Raw genomic sequence first — 13,144 nt, forward strand, 5'->3', positions numbered from 1 at the left:
GGCAGTGTGCATATATAGATATATACCACTCACTCTTATTCTCCCTTAAGGCGCGCCTCCTGTTGCTGCAGCGCTCTTAATTGCTATAAATGTTAAGTATTTGATTAAATTTAAGTGTTCTCCTGTCGGATAAATTATTAAGTGGGTACCTTGAATAACAAATCAGGGAAGTTCGGAAAACTCAATTAGCTCATCAGTCATCTTGTATATATACCTAATTTTAAGGTTTAACTCGATATACAGTTGACTATATACGTCGTCGCATATCAATGGCTATAAAATATTATATTTCATATTATAATATAATGTGCGATGATGATGATATATTATGCAATGAAAAACTATACACCGTGTCGCGTTTATAGATCTGTCACGGATAATATTATTATGTTACATGTGTTTTAGATAAACTTTCACATGTGTATAGGTTATTGCATAGCAATAATAACAATAATAATAATTATCACAAATCAAAAACAAAAATGTGAATCATATCATACGTTCCATTCAGAAAGTCGATGTTAAAAAATGCATGATATATTTATGTATATAATATAATAGGTATTAATAGCGTGATGAAAAGTGCCTGTGTCGTAAAACGGTTCTCTTCAGTTTGTTTACGACTTTCGCGAGGATAATGATTTCATTGACACCATCAGTCATCGCCCGCACGATGGTAAAATTTATGAAATATTATATTATTATATTATTAAATTCCGGAACCGATGTCACGAACATACAGCGTATTACGTAGTCGCGGACGCTAAGCACCTGACCGTATACGCTCGCGCGTTCAAACCCAAATTGGTTTTTCTATATCACAAGCCCTTTCCGAAGTATAATAATATGTGTGTATAATATCATAATATATACTATATTATTATTATTATTATTATTATGTGCGAAAAGTGTTGACGGCGGATAATAACGTGCGAGCTGCAATAATGATATTGGTTCGGAGAAAATCTTTAGGTCCGATGCGCCGGCACGCTTGTCCTCCTCGTTTATATAATATTATACGACACACGTTCACATGTAGGCCACCGGGACGGGTCCTCACCGACGCCGCACACTATTTGTCCCGCGAAAAACGTTATTAGTTATTACCGCCATCGGTCCCCGTGACATTTTTTCCTTCATATATATATTATATTTATATATATCGAGATATATGATGATACACGCGCACACACGCGATTCTTCGCCGATTCGCTTTTCATTCCGCTGAAAGCCGAAATCCGTTTGTTGCGTTTATTATAAGTGTTGTATACATCCACCGTTCAATAATACGCATGAGCCAAGATGAGAGAGAGAATAATTTAGAATTTATCGCGAATCGGCGCACACTCTGCTTTCATCGCCTTGCTCACAAATGCGTATAATAACAATAATAACAATAATTATTATTATTGTTATCGCATATAATTCATATCGACATGATAATAATAACAATAATATGTAAGTTTCGTTATGAGTGAGTGGTTTACCGCCGAGACGCGCTGAATCCAAACAAATATCCAAAATTCTTTTGGAATAATTGCTTTTTATATATACTGCCGCTGCAGTGGACTTCGATTTCTGCGATGTTTATCTTAGTGATGTATACCGTATTTAAACGTTTATGCGTATATATCGACGTTGGATGAGTGTATTATTGTGATATTACTTCTTATATTTATTCATTTATACAACTATACTACGTAATGAACCGTACAGCGATGTAAAATAACCATATTATAGTGTCGAGGTGGACTGGAGGACTTAAATTAAACTTTTCATTCAATAAAATATATGCTTAAGATCGTTTATATACCAGTTATACACAAATAGGTAACCAAAAAATGCTGATGTAAATAATAATGTAGAAAATATTAAAATGTTTGATTATGACCTACGTATCAAACGAAAAACTTTTTAAAATAGGCCATTTTGCGTGGTACCCACTTATCGCCTAAGGGTGAAAATTAGGGGTTGATTTGAAAAAAAATATATTGAGTCTATAGGTAATAAATTCTAAAAAGCAATACTTAAAGCTAAATAATAGCTTGTTAAAGCTTTTTATGAGACGACATGATATAATATATATTATACCTTTTATATCCAATGTTCACTTATCGATCTTAAAAATATATAGTACTATATTATGATGGCATCCCGCATACTTCATTTTTACTACCTGTTTGTGGTAATCTATACAATCATGGCAATTTAACAATTTCATGCCAGAATATTTACATGAATGTTATAACATTATACTCATATATAATATACTTTACATATAGCGCATGCGCCCTCGCTAGTGATGGAAAAGCGGAGTACCTATATAACCGATCGGGATAATTCGAATCTATATCACCGCGTGCGTCTGTCCATCCGTCCGCGTTTTCGGCGGTTTACTCATTCTCCACACGTATTTGTTTTAATTTTTGTCCACGTTTCGAACGTTTTACGGCGTGTCGGCGATATCGTCGCGAAACGTTCACCCAAACATAAAGGGTGCGGTTTTTTTATTTAAAATTTATTATCGTCGTTATATACGGCACACGTATACACGCAGCACAGCTATGTACAGTGACACAATAATATTATAACAACGAGCCCGCGCACGTAAACATCACGTGTAATTATTTATATAATAATATATATATATATATATATATATATATATATATATATATATATATATATATATATATTATTATATGTGTGTGTGAGCAGCGCGGCTGCGAACGAATAAATTTCGAAAAAAAAACATTCCCGAAACAAACGGCGGCAGTGAACGGACGGACGGACGTTATATGTTATTGTACACGCGTGTTTTGACCCGGCGGAGCGATTTTTCATCGGTCGTGAGTTGGTGGGGAGATGGCAAGGGTGAGACTTAATTTGTGCCCAGTTTTTATTCTATTTATTTATTTATTTATTTTTTTGGTACGCACTCATCCAGCCCGATTAGCGAGTGGCGTCACACGTTATTTTATTTTGTCGTCGTACAGACGAGGAGCAATCTCGTCGTATTATGTATGTATACGGTTTTACGACAACTATATGTTTTCCCAAAATGTACATGTTATATACACATATATAATTCGCATTTTAAATTTACAATGTGTATATACCCAAAACAATAATATTATAATACCGGACACTGGCCATTGTCCGTGGTCGGAATTCGGATTTTTACACGTAGAGGTAGATATATGTATGCTATATTATATATATATATATATATATATATATGAGATGATATATTGTATTATTCGTGTTCGCCGTCGAGCGCATTGTTCTTTTTACTATTTTATTTTAGCATACTATATATATATATATATATATATATATATATATATATATATATATATGTATGTGTATAATATACGCACTGTTCGATCAGTGTGGAGGGCGTAAAACTAAAAAAAAAAAATGCGACACAACAAACGATGTGCCCCCCCACAACCACTTTTTTGTATTTATATATTGTATCCTAAAGGAAAGTTTTTGTAGTCGACCCTCTGCTCTTACCCCATTGCCCGGCCGACAATCACGCCTGCCTTATACGACACTGCAGCCGCGCATATATATATTATATAACTCTGGCGCACATGTATATTTATATATTATTATAAATTCGCGTCCGAATCTAACTCGCTCACAATGCCAACCTAATGTCAAACACCCGGCAGGACAACTTTCGAGCGTGTGCAGAAATCACGTCAAATGATGTCAAATCGGGAACTTTTTTTATATTTTCGAATTCGTTTTTTCGCAGTTCTTCCCTTTCACATCGTACCCTTCCCGCGCATGTCACCTTCCAGTATTACGCGTATAATAATAATAATACCGTTCAATTTTATGTCGGACATATACACACTGCAGCATCATATTATTATACACTGGCAAAAAGCTGTTGTATTGAAATATATCCGCGACACTACGATACTGTTGTAGGTATATAAAATTCATTTCAGGTCAAGCGTGATGCTCGTCGTGTGTATAATGGCTGCCTGTCGTAGGTGGAATGGTCACCTTATGGATAAAGGTATCGGGCTCATACGATATAATATTATGTGGATTGCGTTTAGATAAAAACGGTTGCCAGATGATGGCGATGAGTAGCTATATCACGGCGGGGAGGTAATAGCGGTGCGGGTGCAAGCCGGGGGAAGCCATCTGGCGTGTCGTGCAGTGTCATTAGTGCGCGTGTGTGCGCGCGGGTGGAGAAGAAAAACAACGGCGCATGGGGTTGATTGGTTTCGGATGGATTGACATGATTGCTAATTCGACGGGAGCCCCCTCACCCCACCCGTACCCGATGGCCAACACGGCCGCCGTTTCAAACCACGCCCGTGGTATAGTGTGCGCGCGGAATAAAGGGGGAACCCTTTCAATACCTACCGGACTTAATTACTATGCTCATCAGCGGCACATGTCGCGTGCACGAAACGACGACATTTGCCTTCACAACGCAGTAAAATAATAATAATACATATATTATATTAGAAACAAAAAAGCCATATAGAGTCGAAAACAATCAAAATTGTACCTATGTATAATAATAATATTATACTGCATTATTTAGTGTATTATACGGCGAGCGACGACGCGCAGTGATATCGATGGTGCTAACACATAGCCGGAGGGTGTGTGCGTGTATACAATGTGTACACAATACATATAATATTATATGTATATACGGCGATAAGGTTATATACGCTCTGTGCAACTACCCGACGGCCCGTGTATAAATGTGCAGCCCCTCTTCTCGCCGTAACATAATATGTCGTTTCGTCGACGCACATCACATATATATATATATATATATATATATATATAATATTTATAACGAGGAAACACACTAAAGTGTATGAAATATCGTCGCCAAAACGACGGACGAGCCCTGTGTACAGTATAGCATTATAGGAGTCGTCGCGGTGAGGGTCACTTAACTTAATGTACCAAAAGAGTTTTTCGGGCCGCTCCGGTCGGCAGTGATCGGGGGAGGAGAGATATACGTCCAAGGTGGACCTCGCGATGAAAAGGCTCATAAATTCCCGTCCCTCTCCATTCGTCTCCGTTACTAATTTAAAATATGATTTATGTCCATAGTATATAGTTAAAGCACGACGACGACGACGACGACGACTATACCGAACGACGATTTCGCTTTTCCTTTTATTGCGTCCGCCGCCAATGCACCGCCACCCCTCTAACCGGGTATCGGAGCTATTTATCTGAACCGTTTTCGAGTAATAACCTATAAAAGTGTTTCGAGATGATTAAAGATTAGTTTTCCTTTTCGTTTTTCTATGCTCTTCTCCATATAATTTATATATATAATATATATACACATTACAAAGTATATACACACGATAAATATATTATTATGTACAATATACATATATAAACTTACGCAATTTTTTTTCATTATTGTTCCTTAGTGGAAGCAGACTGTGACATTGTAGACAGTCAACAGGATATGACTCTGTGTGTGGAACAAGATGACGAAATCATCATCAACCCAGACACCAATCACAACCATCAACCACTGCTGTCAGTGGGTACCAACACCAAACCACAATTCACCGACAGTCGCTGCCAGACGACAGAGGATACCAAAGATTCTTCTACGGTATAAGATTTAAGAAACTTTTATTATTATATAATGAATGTACTCAAATTCTGTTTTCACAATATTTAAATAAACTCAAGAAATAATTGAATTTTTTAGTACTTTTCAAGTAGTGTCATGTGAACTATAATTTATATTTTCCAAATGAGAGACCTCACTTTTTACCATAAATTATTTTAAGGATAATTTTTTTTGAACATTTTGATGTGCCTAATTTAAAAATCCTTAAAATGGTTTTACAACAATATAAAATAGACTCAAATAATGTAATAATAGAACTATAATATTTATTATACCTGGGCCATTTTTTAAAAATTATTTAAGTTGATAGATTAATATTATAGTGACTAAATATTCAAATCACGATAGTCCTCAAATATCTTATTAACTCATTAGTCATTACCATCGAACTTTTATTCTTAGAACACTATATGTTAAATAATTCAAAAACTAGTATAAATATTGTTTCTGAAACGAAATTTTCTAGGAAAATTATGCACGGAATAATTTACAGTTGAAAAGGAGGGGTTCTCATTTGAAATGAAAGAAGTTTGCATCTCCACTGGACACTCTTGAAGTAGATTAAAAATTCTCAAAAATTTTAAAAGATGGTATTTAAATACATTTAAAAATTCAAAACATGAGATTTTAAATAACTGCATTATTGAAGAAAAAAGGGGGTGAGCGTGATTGGTTAATCACACTGTATATATTTGTACAAATGTACAGTCATGAAGGGCGTATAGGTACATTATATTATCACGTAAACGAGTAATTTAAGTTTATAATTTAGCGTTTACAATAAGTTGATGTTATACATATTTAAGGATTCAGCACTTATGCATGTGTATTCATGAAAAGAGAAACTTTTTTTGTCTATATCGAGAAATGGAAGAATTGACTTAATTCGAATTATCAGCGTGAATTAATCTAGCGAAATGCTATAGTTTTTAAAAACACGACCGTAAACATTTAAATATTTACACTATACTCGTAAAGTTAATATTTCTATTAAGTACCAGGAAATTACACCCTAACCCTCTTAAAGACCCTTAGTAATATAATGTTCTTAAATAAGTAAACAGTAATAAAATACATATTTATTACACCCAAATTAAATTGAAATCGAATGTGCAGGGAAAATTAACGATCATTTTTACTTAGGACTTTTCGTTAAGTAGTTTTATCATATAGGTACACATTATAGTTTTAAGCAGGTTTACGCGAACCAATAAATAAAAAAAAGAGAGTGTTATGAGTATTCGCGCATTAAGCGAAACTTATTCATTCGGAGTTATTCAATCATTAGAATATTAGGTTTTTATTGGAATAAAATTTAACGCGATAGGTGAGTTGATTCCCGAGACCTATTTTATGTATTATTTGATCCCCGGGTCATTATTAAGTATGTACGAATTGATTCCCGGGTCATTAAGAGGCAGTTTTGAGTTGATTCCCTATTGTTGTATAATCTCATTACCAAATACCAATTTATAAAAACATGTGTTACAAATTTTTACCAAATTACTAAATTTTTTGTATTTTTTTTACCTAATTACTAAATGTTTTTAATAAATAATAAATGTAATATAATATAATACAAAAAATAATTAATAAATAAAAATTGAATGATTCTCAAAATATGAAAAAACAAAATAAAAAACAACAGTTTTGAGAAACTTGTCAGCCAACCTTCTAGTGGTGTTTCTTGGGTTGTACTAATAGGCTAAATATTTTACAATATTAATATTGAAAAAAATGTATAATGACCCGGGAATCAACTCGTATGCAGCCAAATTTAAAAATGTTAAATTTAAATTGATTTAATACCTATTATTATTATATACAAAGATAAGACAAAGGTAAATTTTAAATTATTACCTTTGTTGTGTAATCAATTATGGTAGAACGATTATGACACTATCGACCAATAGGTTTTAAGCTTTTAACTGCGGTTAAATTAAAATAAGATCATAATTTTGTTTTAATAAATCACTCAATTATGGTAGAACGATTATGACACTATCGACCAATAGGTTTTAAGCTTTTAACTGCGGTTAAATTAAAATAAGATCATAATTTTGTTTTAATAAATCACAACTGACACAATTTATAAATTTATTATATATCGATTGATTTTTTCGATCTTGCAAATTACAAATAAACCAATGTGTTTCACTTATACTGGTTATAAGTATAAGCATAAAGTTCAAATTATACAGGGTGACCATTTCAAAATTTGCTATACCGTTTATCGCTACAAAAAAATAATTAACAAAATTCGTGATAAATCAGAAGAAAGAAATCGGATTTCTAAGATTATCGGACGAATATAAAGGTATTTCTTCCATGAAATTGGTTTCATGGTTAAGTAACGTGACGCTCCAAGCGTTTTGCAAATTGTTCGCGTACCTAATCCCTCCGTAAAGAAGTTTCACTTTAATACTTTTGTTGTGTACGCAAATTATGAATCGCCTCTCTATAGGTATCCCTATTTATAAAATATACATAGATTTTGTTTTATAAATTATTATGTATAACATCATCGTTATAAGATAAAATCATTATTATTTATATATTTAAGTGTTGAATCGTAATGTTCAAAACTAAACGTTGTTTTTGATATTTATAGTCGGCAAACGAAGATTGTACGAGTAGAGACGACGAAGAGGATATGACGGCAAATGATGAAGACGATGGTGCAGCTGCTGTTAAAGACGATGACGAAGGGGAGACGGCGATCAAGGGCTGTGACAAAGGTAAGGAACTACGCTTTTACCGTTTAATAATTCCGTATAATTTATAAATTATAGTTCCAAAAAACTCCTTTCGATATTAATGCTTAGCAATTAAGTGGCGGGTGAAAGGTTTTTTAACCTCTTTAACCCCCCTGGAAAAGTCAGTGCTCTCCAAGTGAATTATTATCTCCAGAAGTCAAAGTGTATACTTCAGAAAGTTTAAGACCCGGGTGGGTGTTCTCTGTCTCTTATATACACTCTGTATAGGTGGATCATTTTATCCGAAGTTTACGGCTAATTAAAAGTCGACGTTTAAATGAGCAGCGATTAATAAAATGACTGAAGTACTTAGACGTTTCGAAGGACAAAGGGCAACACGGTTCCGGAGCGATTAACGTTTTTTATTTTGTTTTATCAAAACCACTCAAAAACTCTCTCTGGTCTCTTGGCGAAATCTTCTTAGTGTTTCTTGAATGTGTATATTTAAAGTTTGACAAATTATGTATTTAAAGTTGGCGTAGAAATTAGGAAAAACAATATTAAAAATTATACTTTATTTTTTGGCTGTAGAAAAATATCAAAAAGATCAAGTTTTAATCGGAAGTGAGTAAGCCTCGTGAAGTTTAACTTACCCCTAAAGATTCAAAACTTCGTGTGTATAAATATTAAAACGCTGGTGCATATATATTGGTATATATTTGGTATTAATATCAGCGTGTAATACTATAATACTATAATATAATACATTTCGTGTACGAGGTTTAATAAAAACAATCCAATCATTCGTTTTAAGCTGTACAATAATCAGAGTGAGATAAAATAATTTTATATTATACGTATATCTCCTGCTCGGACTGAGGTGAACAACTACAAAAATATATAATATTATATTGCTCTGCTCGCGCGAGGAGTAAATATGGTGGTGGTGGATCCACCCCTAACCGTCGCATCGCCTCTGGCGTCGTATATTGCGCGACCGCGTTGTTGCAGTTGTTGTTATTATTATTATGATTATTGTCATCGTCGTCGTGTATTATACATGATATTATTATATTATATTTATGATACATACCGTCGGGAAAAAACGGACCACGCCCAATTTTCCATTAGGCCCCAATGACAAAGATGACGTCATAAAAATAAACGCGCGACCGCACGGCGATTCGACTTCTCCAGCAGGATTATCGCGTCCAACACGATTTTATTGCCGATAATAATAATAAAAAAAAAAAGTATGAGCAAAAAAGAAATAAGTAAAAATACGCTCTTTTTTCTTTTTTTACGGGCGCAAACTCCGGGAATCTGCCACCGTGACGCTAAACATTTTCGCAGTATCGCTTCCTTTTTATTATTTAATTTTCTCGTCGAGCACATATACATATAATAATATATAAAATAAACGGAAGCGGTGACGGGCTGGGAGATTTTTATACATAATACTCGTATACGTATAAACCGTAGCCTCTTCACCTCCCCCCCACCACCCGTCTTGCATACTTTTAATCAAAATTTCTACGCGGTCCGGACTCAAACCTTTACGCGCGCGCCACGTCCCCGGGGACGCATTCGTTACACACGGCGCCCGATCGAAACCGTTTTCGAATACTGTTGTTGTGGTCATCACGCCACCGTCCCTATCCACTCCCGCCGTTATCTGAGAAGGACTGTTTCGAGACGGTAGTCACGTGTAAACATTTCCCGTGGGTTAGGTGCGAGAGCGTGTAAAATAGCGTCATTAACACCGCTGGCACTGTGCACTTCCGCATCCGCGCGTAGTCGATTCTAGCGTTACGGCGGGGGCCGGTCAATCTCGGCCGAAACAATCAAGGCGGAACACTTGTGTGTATATTTGCAATGCGTATATATATATATAAGCCGCGTAGGGGTCTGTCGGCTTCCGCGCTCGCTTAACGATCATCCCCCGCGACCATACCACGACCGTGTTCCATGGTCTTCTTATAGATGTATTGAGATAATATGCTAGGAACGGTAACCGGAGGTGAATCGGCAGATAAGACCCTTCTTCCGTCGTCATCGTCGCCACAACGATCTGCAGCATATACGCGCTACGTACATTTAAACCAATACATATCATGATGAGCGCGGGGTTTACCGCGGGAAGTCAAAGTCCCGACGATGGTTCTATTGTATATAATATCATTATATTGCATTGTACGGGAAAAAAATTAATTTTTAAGACCCCCGTCGCGACGAGGCTTTTAGTCGAAAGTTTCCGGATCAAGAGTGCGCTGCCAAGAGAGCATAATATTCTATAGTCGTAGTTCGTACCGCGTCGATTTCGTAAATCATTTTTATCGGTCCGAACGAGTCCGGCTGCTACTGCTGCCGTTGCACATAGCTGCGACAACACAACGGTCGTCGTCGTCGTCGTCGCGTCAGCCTTTGCCAAACGTCCAACGGGTAGGCGTATCTTTTTTTTCTCCGCTCGCGTCGCGCCTTTATCGCCGCCGTCGATCCCTCCTCGTCGGAGCAATAATGTCGTTCCGGTTTTTGGCATGACCGGGCCAATAATTTTGAGCGCACCGAGGACGCGACTTACATTATTATTGTAGTATCGCTGCGCGGAGCAGTAGACAAGACGATAAAAACGTTAAACAAATGGTCGTAATAGAATGGCATGCCTATATTCCATTTGCAGTTAAGATTGAGTGATTATATATGTGCGCTGCAGCAGTATCGGCTCGGGATATTCATATATATATATATATATATCATTATATCGTATACTCTTCTCTGCGAGTACTACTACGAGTAGTATATATATTATTATGGCAGTACATATTATCATACTATATATATTATACAAATAACATATATATATATATATATAATATATCGCAACTGGTTATATTTGAATATTTCACGTCCAGCACGGTGACGGTATTATTATATGTAGAATGGCGGGCCCGTCGGAGATTTACGAGCGATTCTTAATAGGAGGACATTCTGGCAAGTCTCTATATGTCCCTGTCTCTATCTGCAGTGCTCTCATAGTGTCCACCACGGTCTTCCTCCCTCTGTTCTAATAAGGTGCGGCAAAACGTTCGCAGATTTTTTTTTACGGTTTTTGTGATCGTGCCAAATGTCCGTCTTCTGCGCACGCGTCCACTATTATTAGTCGGCTATATTATAATATACACGAGCGACGTTTCGTTGTGGCGGTCACGCGATAGTCCATAACGTGCGCGCGAAAGTCGACTGCCTAAAATCCATCCGTCACCAACGACGAATGTGTCGCGGAAAGGCGTGGCTCGTGTCATGATGAAAATCCCGTTGTTGAGATTGTTATTTATTGAACCCATGCGTTTGGAAGAATCTCAAGAAAACAAAAAACGCGGTCTTTCATAACCTTTAATTGACCGTTTAATATTTGTATATCGACGATAGCACTGTGGCGGCGGCGGAGGCAGTTTTGTTATAAGATAATAATATGTCTGCGCGTGATTGATATTGCATTCGACATCATACGACGTCGCACGCTGCCGTGTACGCTTCGGCCGCTACCATTTTCTTCGCGTCATCCTCGTCGGCATTAATTCATTTAAATTTTAATAAGCAAATTGAGCTTGACTGGTTGTTACGCTGACAATGATGATGACTTTAGTAATTAAATAATTTTTTTAATGATCCCGTCCTGCACGTCTATTAGCGGCAATAAATTTGGTCGTAAAAAAAATCCACTGCAGTCGTTACGAAATAATTTATTTATATAGGTGGTATTAAAAAACATGTTATAAGAAACGAGAACTTGTTCAAATGTTGCAGTTATTTCAAAATGATTCTTGATGCACAGCTTATCCCGTTGTGTTTAATATTTTAATTTAGAATATATAAACCACTGAAATATCAATTGTTAATGTATCCTATAGTTTAGTCATATTCTGAGAATAACTAATTTTCTCAAAAATTTCGACACACCAAAATAATATTCACTAAATTAATTTACCATTACAAATATACATAACACTTAACATACGTAAGTTTGAGTTTGAGTTTGTCGCATGTATGCGAATGATCTTGGTAGTTTTCAAAAGTCCAATATGATGTACCGCACTCATAGTTTTTATAAAAGCAATTAGTGTTCACAGCGTTTTAAAACTTCAAAGCGATTACCTCTCTATATATGACTTCTCAAACTGAAAATATAAATCCATATTATTGGTATAAGTTGTAATTGAGTGTGCGATTCGTATTGTAATATGGTCCCCCCTTGAAGCCGTAACACACCTTGCCACACCATATATAACGCTGGTTCGTCCCACTGGAATAATACTCCCTCAAGGCGTTTTCGTTGACCACATACACGACAACTGTCCTTCGCTTGTCCGTATTTTACGGCGATAAAAAAAAGATCCCGAAAGTTTTTAATCAAAAGTTGGCTAGTGCGAAATATAATGTATATATACATCTGTGGACACATCGGTGATGTTGTTGTTGTTCGGTGTGTTTGTTTGTGTGTGTGTGGGTGCGAATCCAACAAGTTTATGCGCCGAATAATACTTTGTGCGTTTCTTATGTATAGTAAAAAAAGATAGAAAAAAGAAAATAAAGAGGAAAGCGAGAGAACCTTTTTCCGTTTGAAAGGAGAGAAAATAATAAGTGAAGAGTATAGAGAAGAAATTGTGAGGGCAACAAAAAACTGCGATATATATATATATATATATGTATAAATAAGAAAAGAAAAGTAATCCGGCTGAGGCCAAAGTGCGCCGCCGGTCCGGCGCCTTCAGTAATTCCAGCGCTATACCACGCGCGGAGG

At 35.9% G+C, this 13,144-nt stretch overlaps 1 protein-coding gene across 1 annotated transcript in view; it reads left to right on the plus strand.

The window, feature by feature from the left end:
- zfh1 (Zn finger homeodomain 1) overlaps positions 1 to 13,144 on the plus strand; it is a 190,980-nt gene that overhangs the window by 97,473 nt on the left and 80,363 nt on the right. Inside the window, exons 2-3 of the mRNA XM_015512800.2 lie at positions 5,436 to 5,626; positions 8,259 to 8,385. Of these exons, the coding sequence (XP_015368286.2) occupies positions 5,436 to 5,626; positions 8,259 to 8,385 (318 nt within the window). The remainder of the gene's footprint in view (positions 1 to 5,435; positions 5,627 to 8,258; positions 8,386 to 13,144) is intronic.

The sequence above is a fragment of the Diuraphis noxia genome, unplaced genomic scaffold (assembly GCF_037042655.1).
Source record: "Diuraphis noxia isolate RWA-SAM2 unplaced genomic scaffold, SU_Dnox_SAM2 contig0002, whole genome shotgun sequence".
Taxonomy (NCBI): Eukaryota; Metazoa; Arthropoda; class Insecta; order Hemiptera; family Aphididae; genus Diuraphis; species Diuraphis noxia.